General features: G+C 41.6%; 2 protein-coding genes and 1 long non-coding RNA gene across 12 annotated transcripts in view; 1 reads left to right on the top strand and 2 right to left on the bottom strand.

Moving 5' to 3' along the window:
* The window catches only part of LOC133144419 (uncharacterized), a 49670-nt gene extending 48732 nt beyond the window's left edge, over window positions 1–938 (bottom strand). For 3 of the 10 annotated variants that reach the window (XR_009710694.1, XR_009710714.1, XR_009710738.1), the window contains exons 1-2: window positions 427–770; window positions 234–322 (exon numbers count right to left, since the gene is read on the bottom strand). This is a non-coding gene — a long non-coding RNA (uncharacterized LOC133144419). Of the gene's footprint in view, window positions 1–233; window positions 323–426; window positions 775–794 lie in introns of those variants that run through there. The other 7 variants (XR_009710742.1, XR_009710746.1, XR_009710731.1 and 4 more) reach the window with 7 other exon arrangements.
* Window positions 939–1481: 543 nt separating this feature from the next.
* Window positions 1482–9709, top strand: zgc:194930 (uncharacterized protein LOC557813 homolog). The gene is made up of 3 exons (XM_061264875.1): window positions 1482–1752; window positions 4981–5033; window positions 6586–9709. The coding sequence occupies exons 2-3, from the start codon at window positions 5002–5004 to the stop codon at window positions 7331–7333; spliced, it is 780 nt and encodes a 259-aa protein (XP_061120859.1). The 5' UTR covers window positions 1482–1752; window positions 4981–5001; the 3' UTR covers window positions 7334–9709.
* On the bottom strand, window positions 9351–17033 carry LOC133142951 (RELT-like protein 1). The gene is made up of 8 exons (XM_061264668.1): window positions 16872–17033; window positions 15384–15614; window positions 12890–12961; window positions 12178–12232; window positions 11147–11395; window positions 10947–11073; window positions 10384–10428; window positions 9351–10318 (listed from the first exon to the last, which is right to left on the bottom strand). Exons 1-7 carry the CDS (start codon window positions 16894–16896, stop codon window positions 10396–10398), a joined length of 792 nt encoding a protein of 263 aa, XP_061120652.1. The 5' UTR covers window positions 16897–17033; the 3' UTR covers window positions 9351–10318; window positions 10384–10395.
* Window positions 17034–17871: the final 838 nt, after the last annotated feature.

Raw genomic sequence — 17871 nt, 5'->3', positions numbered from 1 at the left:
TTGGCTTTCGACTAACTATTAACTTGTCTTTTAATTGACTGTTTTCAATGTTTTAGCGGTTGTCCCATTATTATATTTGAAGCACTTTACAGCTGTTGTAAAATGCACTCTAGTTGTATTGCATTGTTTTGTAAATAAGAAAACCGGCTACAACAGTTTGATTTGCTTTGAAGCAACCCATTCAGTCTTTTTGGAAAACAAAATGTAAAAAAATAATAATAATAACGTCTTACCACTGTGAAGAATATGTGATTTCTCTCCAGATGATGATCCTCATCCCTCCTGCATTGGATTTGTCTTGCATGCGTCATTGCCCAAAAAACTTGTTTCACCAGCCAAAGTACACAACATAAAATCACTGGGCGGGTTTTTACATAGATAACTAACGGGATGATTTTCATAATTGGAAACTTGATAATAACTTACCGAATCTTTTGTCAAAACTTGATAAGAAACAAATCTTTCAAAACAGCGTTGATTTCAATTTCACGTGCTCACTTCCGGTAATAAAGTTAGGCCACGCTGATTGGCTGCCCCACGCGTACCGTTTTAAAGATACAATACACAAATAATCGCATAAGCAAAGGTGAATTGTAACCAATTGTTTTAACTATTTACAATTATTTTGGTGATATTTATTATTTTGTGATATTTATTGAGTTGTTTTTAATGATAATGACAAGTAGTAAATAAAGTTGAAAGGTCAAATGACTCACTTAACTCCCATTGCTAATTTCCTTCTTAATGTTTTATTCTCTAAGTCCCAATAAGGATGCCATTGCTGTTCAACTCACCTAAAAATGCACAACCTCATTTAGCCCTAATGGAGCAGATGTTCATGCGGATGCAAAATTCCAATTTGAGCTGACATTTCGGTTCAGTGCGCATCAAAGACGCCAAGGCCAAAAGCGATCAGATCTATGTTCCTTTTGAGGACAACACTGTGCATCTGTAAACATCGGAAACCAGTTTTTCAAACCCACGTCATTCACTTGAGTGACAGTGCAGCTAATACAAACAACTCAGGGTAGCAAAGTACTTGCTCTTCAATAGACCTTTTGTTTTATTTATATAATATACTCTTATTGTAAAACTCACTATTCAGGACTTGTAACACCGTCTTGATCTTGATATGAGCGTCACGGTTGCTTGAAAGAGTTAAAAATACAGTAAAGCCTTTATTGTGTATAATATTTTTCACAGTCCTGGTATATCGTGTTTCTTTACTTTGAAAGTGTTATTACAGTTGGTACTCTACTTTTTTCTAATATACCGTTTCAACAATATTTTTGTGCTATCCATTGCCTTTTGTATTTAAATGTGTTTATCTTGTGACGTTTAAAACACCGTCAATATTTCAAAAAGATAAAAAGTTTTGTCCAGTCATTGTAAAGTTAAAGTCAAAAACATCGGTTGAAAGCGTGAGTTTGTTTAGCGGACATTGCTGTTTTATTTTGTTAACAGGAAACTCGTGTAGGTTACATTGTCTAACTTGATAGTGGTCCACTAGACTCGTGTGTCATCCGTACTCTTCAGACTTGCGTCGGGGTTGGAGATATGGGACCGAGGATTGTCCGAGGTGGGGGCGACCCAAACAACTTCATCCGCGGGACGGTGGTGGCTTACCTTCAAACGAGTTGAGAGGAGTCATCGTTTTTATTTCAAAACAAACTAAAAAGCGAAAGAATCTAGATGTCAAGTGTGTTTTTGGATACCTAGGGCAAAGTGCCACACCTTCTCGTAGCGCAACAGGTAGGTGCGAAACTCCTCTTTGAAATTGAAAATGTTAATAATACAAAATGAAAGAAAAAGAAGAAAAAGAGCTTCTCATTTGGAATGACTTTTCAAAATGAAAGATTAAGACGTCTAAAAAGTATGGAAGAATATGAGATGTGGTTTTAACTCGCAGAAAGTTTCATCACGACCGTTTTAACAACAGTTTGATAAGTATTTATGTTCTTTAAATTAATTCCTTGTATCCAAATACCTAAATCTGGACTTTAAATAATGCAATTGCTCATTTTCTCTTGGATATTACACCAAGTGTAAATGTAAATGTTGAATATAAAAAATGTACATTTTAAGAGAGAACGTGGGTATCTATAACATTGTTATTATGTCAATAATCCTCCACCAGGCTGGTTAATGAGTGAAGGGAATTCCTTAATCAGAGGGTTTGTTCGTTACCTGGGAAGAACCGTATGTGGCCTTGAGCTGTGTTTGCACATGTCGCTCATGTCAACATTCCAACCTGCATGGGCCTCGTCAGACCATCATGCACTGGCCAAAATGGCGGCGCTCATCTCCAGTCTCACGCTCCTGTTGTGGTCAACTCCACCCTGCGGTAGAGCTTGTTTGACCAAACAAGTTTTAGCGATTGGATGCAAATTCTAGTATTTGCTCATGGCGGCATGACTTGCGGCAGGATATAAAAGCTGACAACTGAGCTACCGAATGTGTTAGATGATTGTAAACAAAAGGTCGGACAAGGCAAAAGTCCAAATAAAAATTCCAAAAGTGGTTTTGTTTTAATTTATGCTTTAAAATAAAAATAGTTTTGATTAATTTATGCTTTCCAAGTTTTAAGCTAATCAAATGTATTATTTATACTCCAGCTACTCCAAAAAAAAGTCCAAAAATCTCACAGAACTATATAATTTGTCAGAAAAATATTCCTCAAGTCAAGTACTTGAAAGGTAAAATATTTGTACCCACCACCGAGAATCAATATCACGCAAGTCAAAATAAAAATTTGGTATTGTGTAATGAGTGTTGTTAGATCATGTGTACTTTTTCCAAGTACAGTGAGAGCTCCAGGGGGGGTGGGTCGGTCGTGGTCTGTGGGAGAAAACACAGCGGCGGCTGTGTTTGCGAAACGAACCAGCCGCCGAGTCGCTGTCGATAAGCGTGGGCCCGTCGGCTAATTGAGCGGTTTCATCACGCTGCAGCCCGAGGCCTTGTTTTCGGTAGAAGGGTGTTCGCACTCAGCACAAGGCAGTAACATGATTTCCAGACAGAGCGTCTTCTCAAAGTACTCCCAGTGGCCCTCTAGTTGTGACATGGGACCCAGTATTGCGTCAGCAAGCAAGGAAGCAAATGGACCGGTTATGTTCTTGCTGTGCGGCAAAATATCCCTTGCTTAAAGGGTTATAACAACGTGACTATTTATGCTAACCTGTCAATAGCTTGTTTTCTATGTTAGCATTAAGCTAGTGGCGCCATTGCTTATTGTTTTAAATACACTTTAAAGTTCTTCGGTTCTGGTCACTACCACTCAGCTGGTCACTCCCATCTTAAGTTTACTGTGTAACTAACACATAAAACAAGAGGATTAAACATTAAACATCATGTAATTTCCACTAACTTAATGGTAACACCTAAAGTGAAATGCCATAGACGAGCTAATGGAAATTAGCATCGAAGATACAATAATTCCAAACCTTCAAACAAATACTAATTAAATACAGGGAACAGCATCTAACAATACTCACAAGTACATTATTGAAAGTGAAAAGTCAATAAAGCAAGATTAGGTTGGAGATCTCAACATGGCAGTTGGAGGACAAAAGCTCAGGAGGTGATAAGAAGCCTTATCAAAGTCTCCCTTTTAACAACGTGTAATTATTATTTACGGAAAAAAACGCCACAGAGAGTGAGATGGAGGTCCGACCAGTTTGTCCACTTTCCCAACGCCGCTCCCACAGCAACACCATCTCCCCCGAGCTGGGAAATGACAGCTTACTATCTACTGGCCACGCCATGCCTCAGAAATAAGACAACCATCTATCTGATGATATAATACAATACAATTTATCTTTATTTATATGGCGCTTTCACAACAGCTTCCACATTGATATCAATATTGTCTTTCAAAACAGGTCATACTCGGTAAGCAGGATTATTATTATTTTTTTTTTTTTAAATGGTGGCCTGCATTTAGTTCATACGAAAGTAGTGTCTTAACATCAAACAGGCCCTCATGTCTTTCTTTACATTTGAAACCCAATCTGAAAAATTTCTGCTGGATTTAAAATCCAGTCCACGTCGAGCCCGCACCGATTTCGCATTTATCGCACCTTTTTCTCTGCAGATGAGATGTTTCAATTTCCTGTGAGGGAATGCCTCGCTGCTGAAATATGGCTGCCTTTTAGTAATCTTCCCAACATCTTTCCCATCATAAAAATGCGAGAAGGCTATCTGATGTATTCAATGGAGCAGGAAACAAGGATGGAAATTCAAATAAGAAACAGCAGATAGCTGAAGGAATGAATGATTGTGCACACCGAAACGATCATCTCATGATTATTGTGGATGCTCGGCTAACAATTGCATAAAATTTACTAGTTGACTTGTCCACGGGTAGACTTAATTATAGTAAATATAAATGATGTCATCAAATAACCAAGGTTTACATTATAGTGAACACAAAACATCTCCAGTTGTTCAACACGAATTTAAGATTTTTTTTTTTTTTGGGAAGACTTTACACTTTGTCGAGGACTGCGTCAGCAGCATTTTAGCTCAGAGGAGTGTTAAGATGACACCTTGTCAAGTCTGGGACTTTCCCGCGCTGACCCGTAGGATGAATGACCTCAACTCACGGGAAACTTTTGCCTTGCAAATCTGACCTGGCATCCATTCTAATGCAAACCAACTCCCTCGATTAGAGCGTCTTGGGATTTGTCCTCACTCTGAATGTTCTGGGCAATAAATTAGTCAACACTGGTTGACATATATACGAAATTAATTTATTCTGTGACTATTGTTAAATCAATGTATTCAAAAATCTGTAAACAATGCTATATATTACTAATGCTAATTGTTAGCATGTAGTCTACGTGTCTTGTTTTTTAGTATTCATGTCAGCACAGAAAGACAAAAGGCTTGATGGCTATATAAAAAGTGAAAATAACGGAGGATTGAGTGTTTTCCTTTTTTTTTAAACTTCTGCTGATTTTAACGAGATTTGTTCCTCTGCAGCTCTATCTCTCAGCTGGCCAAATGGGGTGTCAATGCTGCCGGATGATGAAAAGGTGAGAAGAAGTTTGCCGGTTGCCAGGTGTCTGTCTGCAATGAGAGCGCTAGGAGATCTATTTTAATTGAAACTAGATGTCAAAGTGGTCATCATCATTCGTCGTTTCAGTAGCAAGGCTCTCATAATGATATGCAGGTGAATGAGTAAGAAGACTGAGGACTTGAGGCATCAAGGCCGAGTGGACAGGATAAGGAAAATTACAGTCAGATATGCCGAGGGTTATATGCAAATAAGGGGTGAAGAATAAATTGTTTCTTTTGATGTCAGAGTAATCACGGCCCTGACTAAGCCAAGCGTAGTGTAAAATAAATCAACTTGGAATCCTGAGGCTGCCAATACATCGAAAACAGCAGGGGCCCCAAACTTGAACCCTGTGGAACACCATTCGACAGTGGGGCAACCAAGGCTAACGTAAAAATTCCTGCCTTCCAAATAGGATCCAAAACCACTTTAGAGTGCTACCACTGATACCCACGTGGGGCTGCAGACGAACCAAAACAATACTTTGTAAGAAATGCTGCTGCCAGTTACAACCAAAAAGCAACCCAGATAAAATCTGTATTTACAAAAAGAATTCACAGAAAAATAGTCATAATAAAATATATATACTAATGTTCAATTAAAACAATATTTCCTAAGTAGAAAAAAAATTGGGCGGGCCTTGAATTTGGAAACCAACCAAAGTGCACAATGTCTTTGTGTCTCCCTTTTTTTTTCTTTTTAAACATCTTTGAGCCTCCAACTCTTGTTATGCTCATCACCTTGGTACGAGAGGAGAGGTAAACATTAATTTTCTCAAGCTTTACCGGGAGCTTTGTAAAGAGAAGCTTTCAGGGTGAGTGAGCAAGTGAGGTCCAGAGTGGAAACCTTCACCGTGTCCGCTCGTACCAGGAAAGAGAAAAAAAAAAAAAAAAGCCCGTTCTTGTAATAATTAGGAGCATGATGATGAATTGTGGATGAGAAAACCTCGAAAAAGAAGAGAGTAACAAAGAGGGCGTATATTAGCATGGAAAAGGACACCTGGAGAGGTGCAAGGTGGACAAGCGCAGCTTGCAAGCTGGAGGAGAAAATAAACATGAGGAAGAGGAGATTGGTGTGAAAAAAAAACAACGTGACAGGGAACATCCAACAATCTGTTGAAAATAAATCCATCCCTCTGCCAAGAACACAAAAGACTCTAAAAATCACCACTGTCATGTCACAATTACAGAAAGCATCCAAACAATACAAAACCGCAATATAACAACACACAACTGCGCCAAGCGATTCATTTGAAGCCATTCTGAATCAATATTTATCATTAATAACATGACAAAAAGCTTCAGGATCACATTTCCTGTTTCGCTTGTCCTGTTCCGAGTCACGGGGATCTGGAGCCTAACCCAAGCTGATTGCACCCTGGACTGATTTAGATTTTAGAGACATAGCTGAGAAAAAAAGCCAGGAAATGAAGAGTAGTAATATTTATAAGAATTATAAACGGCCTTTATCATCAACCCAAAGTGTCTCCGTTAAATTGTGCTGATGTTTTTTTTTTTCGTCGTTCCCAGTTACATATCCGATCCATCGGCGGAGGTGGACGTGAGGAAGACAGACTCCTTCTACCGAACGCACAACCTCTCAGATGGGGCCCTCAAAGGCCGCTCACAAGGAGCCCACCAGTCGCAGAAGGAGGGCTTCCACAACCTGGCCTACAGCATCTCCAGCGACAGCAACCTCAGACTGGAGGTGGACAACAACCACGTCAACTACAGGCTCCACGCCGTGCCGCCGCCCAGCAACCAGCCGCACCAACGGGCCAGCGCTCCCCCAGCGGAGGGCGGACTCTATATCATCCAACCGGCCACTCTGGGGCCACAATGGGTGATCCAGAATAAACACCAAAGTCAGGTGCCGGTGTACCCCGCCTTTCAGGCCTACGACAACCAGAGGGTCTTTGGCGGGCTGAGACCTTGGGACAGCCCCGTCACCCAGTGCGTGACCACCAACGGGAGCCTGTCGGCGGACGAGGTGGACGAAGGCGTCGGGGGGACACCCGAGTACCCCTGCGACACCGGGGACGAAGAGAGCGTCTTTTCGGTGGACATCCAGACCAGCACCGCCAGCCTGTGGTCGGCCGACACCAGAAACGAGCGAAGATCCAAGGCGGCGGACGTGTCCACGGTTGAGAGCGGCATCGTTGTGACAAAGAGCGAGGACGAAGAGGGCCGAAACGAGGCGGGGAGCGTCACGGACTCCATGGTGGCAGAGGCGCTCGCCGCCCTGGAGGCCGCCACGGCCGGGGAGGATGAGGAGTGACTTGCAAAACCGTTTACAAGGTGGACAAAGGTTTGAAGGTGAAGAGACAGCTGGAAATGTGTTAGTACTCGGCCATCCTCGCAAAACGCACGGCGTCAGCGTTTTCTCATCGTATCAGAATTTCCACATTTCCCTTCCTCTCATCATCACTTTTATTTATACTGTATATATGTGAGAGGAAAAGCACAAATATGTCCATATTTCTTCATGAGTGACTTTTTCCTTTTAGCTTGTGACATCAGCTCATGCTTGATGATGAGCAGGTTGAGGCCGGAACTTTGCAAGATCTGATCTAATCTTGTCCGCCATCTTGTCAAGGCTCATTTACGAGTGCTGAGTAGGATACGAGACCTGAAAAAAACTGCAGTTGTTTTGTTTGCTCGTTTCTCTGCTGCCAAATAAGGTTGCTAAACTGTGAGCGTTCCATTTTATAACTTATCAAACTGTGTCCAATGGAACTTCACTTTGTGTTTTTTTAATGGACCACACAAATGTTTGTTGACTCTCTCCAGCTTCACCGTGGGACCGGCTGCTTGCCGCGGCGGCCGCTAATGAGTACCTTTGGGCTCTCACGCTACCACTTGTGTCACATTCCAACTGCACATTTTAAGGCAAAATGCAAGCATCGAGTCAGAATCTTGAATAGAATTCCGCTTATTGTTTGCTCTCAGTATCCATTTCTGACATACCAGTGAGGTTCCGTCACGGAGATAACGGTGCTACGGAAAGATCTGCGACCAGTCAAAATTTGTAATGTTGACGTCAAAATGTAAATATTAAAAACATATATGTCACAGTAAACAAGGGTTCATTATAATATGTCGCAAATATTTGAAGGGCAGTGCTAAATCTGCTAGCGAGATTTGAATGTAGCCTTACTTTAATACTAAGCTAGCATTAGCACTGCAAACAAGCGGATGTTAGCCACGGCTGCTAGCATAACGGTCAAAATGGATTGCTCGTATAACACTATGTATTTGAAATGTTATATTTTGCCAAAGTACAACCAATAAAAAATATAAACAAGTGATAAATATACCTGTTAAGTAGAAATTTTGCTAATTTTGTAATGTTTCTGAATCCACCAGCTTCTGTTTGCTAGTCTTATGTCCTATTGTTAGCAAACAAGGGATGGCCTTTTTCTTTTCCCTTAAGCTAAGAAGGTCAGGTTGCATGTTTTGACAATTGGTCAGTCAGGACTCGGGTCGTGTGACTAGTTATTTCTCCCCTCGGCGCTGGTTTCTTGTAAATCAAATAAGAAGTACAAGATGATAATTCTGACAATTTGAACAAATTGACAGGTCGCAGATATTTCCACAACAGCAGCACCACTTTCTGCAAGTTAGCCATTGACATTAGACACACACATGGATGCTCCCCGAAGTGTGTAGGCCTGCCTAATCTGTTTGTTTTTCTCAAGGCTTTGTTGCCGTTAATGATGTCACCCTTAATTGTAGCACACACACATCTCCATGTCTCCGAGGAGGAAAAGGAAAATCACGGTGGCAAGGAAGAAAAAAAAAAAACTGTCCTTGCTGTCCCTGCTGGCTCAAGTTAAATATTACATTCATTTCAGTGGAAATTGCATTTAGCCGTGTTGCTCAAGCCAGAGGCAAGATGTTTGTGTTCACGGCCGTTAAACATTGACCGGGCTTCCCCCACTGTCACCATGGTGCCTTAAATAATTGAACACCAGAGAGACAAGTGCATATAAATGTTCCATTTTCCACAAAAATATTGTTGAAACTTTTTGGATGATACTTGGCAAAAAAAAAAGCTCAAGTCAACACACTTATGTGCACAACCAGGAGTCAATATTTGCACTAGTGACTTGTCTGCCTGCCTGCCTCGCCCTTTTGCGACCTTGCGTGTTTGGGGAAGGGAACTTTGCTTAAAGCTCACAGCTACGGGCAGGGTGATGTAGTTTTGTGTGATATTCAGGTCTACCCGCCCCCCATCAAAACCGCCCTCAAAGTCCTGTCTAGTTCAATCTTAGCATTATTGCGACACACTTAACGGGAGTGTACATTCGTCTTTATTTCCATATTTTTTTTGTCATTAAATAAAAAACAAAACACAGCAGAAATAATAAAATATACGTCATACATCCAAAAACTGATGTGATAATACTGTAAACAAATATATATATATTTAAAAAAAATAATAGCCTTTAAAAGGTGAATAACCCCTAAAGAATGAGAGCAGCTCGACACTTATGATGTCGACGCTCTCTTGCTTTGGTATCTCTTCAGACCAGCAACCAGCATCCAAAACTTGGCTCGATCTTACATAAGTCAAACCCAAGTCGGGAGGAAAAAAAAAAAATAGAACGGACTGAATGGGCTGATTTTCAGCACACAAATGTCCCAACACAAACCCTTCACGCCCATGAGTAGGACGCTTAGCTCCTACTCATGATAATAATCATAATAGAAGCTTAAAAGAAAAAAAGAGAAAAATAACAAGGAGATAAGTGCATCTTTAGTATGCCTCGGAAGAACGTTAGAAATGAAATGATGAGTTACGACAGTAAAAATGGAGCCTTTCCTCCGTCTGACCTAACATTTTTAAAAACATTTCACTGGCACATAGAAGCGATTCTTGACACGTTTGCAATACTCGATATATTTCTAGCTGCATATGACGCTTACGTTCCTTTATGACGACCAACTTCCTGAGGCCACGACATTATCGTATCCTTACTTCCTGTCTCCGTCTGACTCCTCGTACCGATTGACCGAGTCGTATTAAATCGAGCGGATGTTGGCACGCACTGCCTTTTGACGTGTGTGGCTATTAAATGAGAAAGGAACACTTGCGTTCTCCTCCGTAGCTGGTAAATAAGAGGTTTGTGTGACTGCACGTCTCTGGTCCCGTTGGGGAAGGATGCGTGGGGGCGTGAGGGGGTGCGCACACACTTGATATTGCTCTTATGTGTCGACGTTTGCGTCGGGAGGCTTAAGAAGCGTCTTCTCTTGGAAGTGGCTGGAAAGGTCGAGAATATAAAATGAATCTACTGGAAAAGCAGTTTTGGGGCATTTCATAATTACCTGGATTTTTCCTCATTTCTCCTTATCCAAGTTGACTTTCTCCTCCTGATTTAAACACAAAAGCGGAAAGATTCAAATGAAAAAAAATTAAAGGTTAAGGGGAAGGGAAGGCAGCTAGAAATTCTACGAAAGATTTGAGTTGATTTCTAACTCAGTGTGCAGTGGGTAACTAATCTCACTTAATCGATGCAAAAAAAAAAAAGATTTACTTCCTTCAAATTATTTCCTGGTTATTTTTAGAAGCTTTTGTTTTCGTTCAATTAGTTTTCCAAGAAATGTTTTCACCCAAATTTTCTCCCAGCTCTGAAAAAAAATGTGCGACTCGGCCTTTCATTCCTTTGGATTGTCATTATTTCCCAAGATGGTTTGGTTTTAGTCAGGTTTTCTGGAATGGAGCAATAAAAAAAAAATAAAAAAAATCAGGTTCAATAATCTATCGTCTGTCAATGTCACAAAATAATTTGACAGCACAATTAAATATTTGTGTAAATATCTTTCGTAATTTTTTGTTTCGTTGTTGATTTTTCTAATTCAGAAGTAGGAAACAATTCACCGACACCAACCTCTTGGGACTCGGACACTGTCCGGCTATTTGACACAGCATCTTCGGACGGAACGCTCCCGTTGGACTCCGCTGTGAACATAATCCGCCGTTCCCTGGTAGGCTTCTCACACTTTGTCACACGGAACCTGAACGGGGAAAACAAACACGGTCGAGATCAAGATGGCGAAGGTCGAGGGAATTTGAGCGAATGGCGCCCACCTGCCCACGGACAGCACCGTGACTTCGCTGAGGTTGCCGCGCCGTGGCTCCGCCTTGCGGGCTGCCGGCTTGCTCATGAGCGGCCATTTTTTCTGGCTGCAGCGCGTGCAGATATTCTTGTGGCCGCCTAAGCCGCCGATCGTGTGCAGGTGGTTGCAGGTGTGCTTAGCGGCCCCAGGGGGCGCTTCGGGCGAGATGGGGGTCGTGGGAGGCGAGGGCGTGAAGGGGGAGGTGGGGGTGACGGGTGCGCTGTGGAAGGAAAAAAAAAATTGGGCTTTGGTTTTTATTCACACGTTATTCTGCGCCAAGAAACTTCTCGTCATGTTTTGCTGAATCAAATAGCGATTAACTTGCCGCATTCCGAAATGTCGGTCGACCACGTTGTTTTAAAATTTCGACTTTTGCGGTCGCTCGTAGTGCATTACATATGATGGTGTACTATCTGTTCACAAGGGTGTACCACAGGGCTCTGTGTTAGGTCCACTTTTGTTTTGATATTTATCTGAATAACTGGGTCAAAATTTGCAAAATACCTATGTGGCCATTAGAACTGAGTGAGCTGACACTAAATATTCCAAAAATTCCATTCTTTCCACTACTTTGCAAATCCTCCATTTCTTCACCCAATCAAACCATTCCGACTTCAAGTAAACAATCCCACAAGCCTTTCAGTTCTGCTTTAGATCTTCAGCATTAACACACAAGTTGCACAGTATTTGCATTTTCTAGGTTAGCTAAGACGCTGTTGCCAGCCATGTGGTGTGATCAGGGAGCTTGAGCATGCTACATTTTGAGAAATTAGGTCACTATCAAAACATGAAACAAAAGAGGGGTAGCGGTGGGGTGGTAAGGATCCCCTACCCCACCCTACTCTCACCCCCACAGCTGCCTGCTCTCAATAAGATCTGTGCCAGAAGAAAAAAAAAAAAAAGCCCTGACAGGCTCGTCAGGCATCCGAGCAGGGTTAGGCTGCCATCTTGTGGTCGTACTCAACACAGCAGGACGATGACCTTAATTACAATAAAGCTTACCCATCAGAATCAATGCTGTTGTCATGAATCATGGCTTTGAGGGCATCCGAGTTGGCTGAAACAAGAAAAAGAATGTGCATTTCTCAACAACAACAACAAAAATGATCATTTTCCACCACCAGATTATCTGAACACACAAATGGGCGGAGTCTGCCGCGTGTTTGTTACGGCGACTACGCAACTGTCCAAGAACTCAACTTTAAATTCACATCACACATAGTAAGAGTCAAGCAATGTTTGGATGTTTGTAAACATTTGAGATACCATTAAAGAGTTCAGGGGAAATCGCAGTAGGTGGTATGTTTAAGTTTCAAATGATTAATAACGGCGCTTATAATCGTTTCAGTGGAGGAGTAAGCAGAGAGATGTCGTCACGCGTCGCCAATCTACACAAACGCCCAAAGACGTCTGAGGTGCACCTTATCAGCCCGCAGCACTCTCTTATCGCCCCCGCGGCACGACGGCCTTCAGTAGAACGTGACGCCTATTCGAACCATTTACTTTCCGACATCGTTTCGGGACTGCGGTGTGCCGCTATTGGCCCCCGAGATCTAATAAAAGGTGGAAGCGTCGAACCGCACGGTCAATAAACGGCCCGTCGGGAAGCGGCGGGATATTAACTGTCAACGCTGGCATTTTTTTTAATTACAAACCTGCACGGGCACTCGTGCAATCATCTTCAAAAAAAAAAGGGGGACATAGTGAGACATACCTTCATTTTTCATGATGAAGTGGACGATCTGTCCCACCGTGTCATTGTTGTCACTGAGGGTGTCGTTGAACTCTGCGAGCAGGAAAAAAAAAAAAAAAGATGAATTAGAAATCAGAAAAACCTTTTGAGGGGAAATAAAATAACCATTTGGGCATTTATTGTGAGAGAGAGAAATGCCAACACTTTGGAAGATGGACAAGCTTAGCAATTTAACACGAACAGAGCATTTAAAGCTATTTTGTAGCCGATTCTGTCTGAAATGGGGGATCGAAATTTTGTTCCTCAAGGGCCCACGGCGTTATAATAAATAAACAAAAACAAGGTTGCTTTATGCAGTCCCCTCCAGAAGTATTGGAACAGCAAGATGTTTTGTTTTTTGTTTTTTTTTCTTTTATACCGATGACAAATCAAAAGGTAAATACCAATTCAAGTTTTTATTTGATGAGGCAACTCATGAATGCTCTCTACAAAGCCTTTTTTTCTGACAATTTACAGAAAAAAAAAAAATCTAAACTAATCCTAAGAACCTTTCATGCAACAAGAGAATGAAATACACTTATTGAAGTTCATTTAATAATGTATGCTCCAAAGATTTGGCTCACTTGAAGAGTGGGTGGCTTTAAAAAAGAAACATAAAAAAAAGACAAAAGAGGCTTTGTCATGTTCAACTCATCCAAATGTGAATCCCATGAAATGAAAGCTGGAATTCTGAACTTTTGTGTGACATTCATGTTTTCACCAGGAACCCAAACGTCTTCAGGATTCAACAAAAAAAAACAACTAATTGACTCCAATACTTTTGTCTGTAAGCTATTTTTAACGTCCCATTCTCTCTCACCGTGTCTTAATTGTCATCATTTGTTGGCTAGCCTGTTTCTGCTTCCTCCTCACTAAAAACCGCAAACGCTCGGTGCAGGCTAGAAAAGAGATCCTACGGAATGCAGAGCCCAAAGTCTCACGCAGCCTTGCGATATTGCGAGGCGTTCTCACGTTGTCGCCGTCCGCTCGATCCGAGCGCCGCGGAATGAAAGGTGGGAACGCGAATGAATGAGAGCTGATTGTTGAGCTTCTCATGAGAGGGGTCCGTGTGAACCGCTGTGGGGGAGCAGCGATATTCCAGGAAGTCGCACAAAGTGAGGAAAGGCCGTAACATGAAGAATCACGTCCGCGCGCACCGAGACGATTGACTTTCAAAACGATTACAGGAAGGAGGAAGCAAAAAGGCTTCGACTCGGTCGACTACCGTGACCTTGTGGTCACCACGGCGACGAGAGTACACATGAGCCGCAGCTGTCACGCAGTGAGGGAGCCAATGGAAATTAAAAGTAGCTTTGCCGTGATAATTCCGTGAAGTAATCAGTGTCATGAATGCACAAGCCTTGTAAGATGACACGAGTCAAAACCAGCCGTGTCGGATGACACGAGTCAAATATGTGACAATCAAGTATGGGAGTGGGACATAATCACACGCCACCAAAAGTACAGGCAGCTTTTTAAAAAACGAAATTTGATCCAATTAAACACATACGAGTAGTTTTGTTTTTTGCTAAACGGTGCTAGCAAGCTACGGGGACACATTTTGCTAACAAAAGTTGAGCAAGATCACGCCTTATATGAAGAGGACATCAAATCAAAAATGTTCTTTGTTATAACATTTTCTAATAGCCTCCACAAGACTACATCATATATTAATCAATATAAATATTGCCTTTGTGGAATATGAATTAAGCAAATATTATCCGTCTAAAGGGCGGCCATTTTGACACTTGCTGTCAAATGAAAATGACAGTTGCTTAGGGCTCTCAGGTAGCAACCAATCACGGCTCAACTGTTTTCTGAGTTTGGTCATGTGACATCGGCAAATCGAGAAGTGATTGGTCGTCACCTTGAGCCACCGTGATCTCATTTTCAGTTGGGATCAAGTAGCAAAATGGCTGCTGCGATGGATTCTTGTGCCAGATTCCACCCCCCATTGTGCAAAAATCATTTTATTCATACAGTAATGACTTAATTAAATGGAATTAAGTTGTCTTTGTCACACTGCATCGCTTCCATTGTCATTGTGTTGCTTTTTTTGGCATGTCCGCCTTGGCTACCTGGGACATTCCGAGGCAGATATACTGAGACATTTCCACTCCTCTCAGCTCATCAGTACAGCACTTATATTAGTCGCTCTTCACGGAGTATAAAGAATAGATGAGTGTTTTTACACCGTCACGGCAACTCAGATGCTAATTAGCATAAACTAGTGGACTGAAAGTCGGTCGTTTACAAAAGACATGGAATGATTTGCTTGTATTTTATGTTTAGATTGATAGTAACTGGGAGTTTGATTAATCAGCTTGGAGCTTCTTTTCCAAAGGCTTGTTGACCAAAGTTTCCAAAGTGCAGCCTATTGTGAAATGAATTGATTTCATCATCGCTGTACTATTTGTCACTTACGACACTCGTAATTATAATCAGTTACTCGTAATTCCAAAGTCCGTTTCCTCACCTCCGCCAAGTTCTGGATCTTTTTCCTCGTCTTCACACGCCTGCTCCGCTTCATCCTCATCCGCCGCCTCTGCGGTGGTGCAGCGGTAGCCCTTCCTCTTCAGCACGTGGCAGATGATCACCCCCAGCAGCCCCAGCAGGAAGAAGACGGGCACCAGCACGAAGGCCGTGTAGTCAGTGTTGCTCCCCCGGTCGGCTTCGTTAACTTTCCCGCTAATTGTGCTCTGACTAGCTGGAGGACAAATGGAAAGATGGACAGAGAGTAATGTGAGCCGGTGAGATGTGCGAGCGGCACAATTTGGAGGTCAACGGCACAGAGGAGTAGATGCAAATTACGTCAAAGGGTACACACGGTGGATAGGAAAAGTCTACACACCCCTGTTCAAATTATTTTTTTCCCCCCCAAGATTAACAGTCTCTGTTCGTACCCGATTCGTACCTTCAAATAACTGACTTATTCTACTTCCTAACCTGGTTTTCTCACCAATAATAAATCTGTGCTAGTTAACTTGAGTTTTTAGGACAAGTTTAAAACATGATATTAATTTTGACCTGTTCATGTCTTGAATTTTTGTCCTGCCCGATAATTTGTTGGATATTTTAAGTCAAACTGGTTAACCAATCAGAGAAGGGGATTCCCCGAGAAGACAAAACATCAAGGAGTATATTTTGAAATTATAAAGTTGTACTGTTTAACTCTAATTTGAAGGTGTTTTTTTGACCAGATTCGCAAAAGACATACGACATAAAAAGTCCTCCATCCGAGATCAGATTTGCATGTTTTCGGAAACTTGTCCTCCTGCTGTATGCGGCCTTTTGTGTCTGCTTGCACACTCAAGTCACATGTGTGTGTGTCCATTGTTGCACTTGCATGAACTTTACTCAGATTAACACAACAGTTTGCATCGTGGCCTTCCCGTGACCACTATGTGTCATCAATTAGTGTGGCTGAACCAGACTGGCCATGCTTTAAACGCCTCAAAATGTACATGGAGGGGGTCAAGAGATGCTTATAATCTTATCAACAACCAACAGAGGACTGACCACAATAATCTAGAAGTTGCTCTTTAGGGGTCTTGCTTTTTAAACGAGACCTTTATCATTGAGACAAACACTTTTCAGGAGTTCAGACTTCATCTTCTAAGACACCAAAAAGACTTTGATAGCTACGGCTGATTCAGTCAAGAAACTCACACAAGGATCCAAGCACCACTTGCTGTGTCGGGGATTTATCACCAACAGCTTCCGTTTTATTTGTCTGAAGAAATATTCAGTGTTACAAGGCTAGATTTAAAGCATCTCAATCTGCACAGTTTATTCGGTAACCTTGATCTTGTCCTCTAAAAAAAAAAACTTGGCAATAAATGCAAAAGAAGAACTTTCTCAACAGGGTCATCCCTACGACACCTTTTCGGGCAGCGGAAAAAAATAGTCGCAGGCAGCTAACAACACGCATACTGAGGAACAATCCGTAAAATTGAACACCTACCCGTGACCGACCCTGGGTCGTCCATGGGTGGAAGCGGCGACGTGGACAGCAGGTGGCCGGGGATGCTGGTGATGTTTCTAGCAGCCTATCTTTGACGCTGCGCGGTCACACACGCACAACCAGCCTAGCTTGAGGAGGGACTTTTTTTTTTTTTTTTTTTAACCAAACATCAACGTACTTCCTGATTCCTGAACAGCGGACACGCCCTGCTCTTAAAGTGACACGCATATTTTTTGGCAGCCTGCAACGTCGACCTTGCACGATACTTGCACATCACGACTTCTTGTCAGGAATAGCATATGGCTCTAAAATAGTTTTTTTTGCAGTTCTTAGCCTGTCATATATGCATGTCTCCCAACTTTCACAGCTATTGATCAAACATAGAACCGGGAATCCCACGTAACAAATCGGTAGGGGACATTGTGGAGCTATTTCTATAATAAATAAATAAATAAATAAATAAATAAATAAATAAATAAATAAATAAATAAATAAATAAATAAATAAATAAATAAATAAATAAATAAATAAATAAATAAATAAATAAATAAATAAATAAATAAATAAATAAATAAATAAATAATAAGCATACTTTCATTCCTTAGGCAGACAGCATGATTACTTAGCAACCAGCAGGTGGCGCCAGACATAAATGTGCCGTATTCTGCCAAATACACTGCAACTCGAGTAAAAGGGATTAACACTATTAATATTATCAAACAAAAGAACACATCCATACCACTTCAGTATTTATGACGGCCATGTGAGGAAACTTTTTTTTAATTAGAACCAGTAAAAATAGGATGAAATCATTGTGAATTCAAATATAGGCGTGTAAAGACATTAGATGTTATGGTGTAATTGTACATGAGATCCCAATTTATTCACTGACGTGGCTGGAAGTGGCCTACATCTGTTCTGTTTACAGCCAGAGAGCAACAACAGGCTTGCAACGTGCTTGTGAACAAGGGGCGTGGGACACTGACGTCAGTGCCTGAGA

The sequence above is a fragment of the Syngnathus typhle genome, linkage group LG1 (assembly GCF_033458585.1).
Source record: "Syngnathus typhle isolate RoL2023-S1 ecotype Sweden linkage group LG1, RoL_Styp_1.0, whole genome shotgun sequence".
NCBI lineage: Eukaryota > Metazoa > Chordata > Actinopteri > Syngnathiformes > Syngnathidae > Syngnathus > Syngnathus typhle.
Note: the sequence above shows the minus strand (reverse complement) of the source record. Positions and strands in the feature narration are given on the sequence as shown.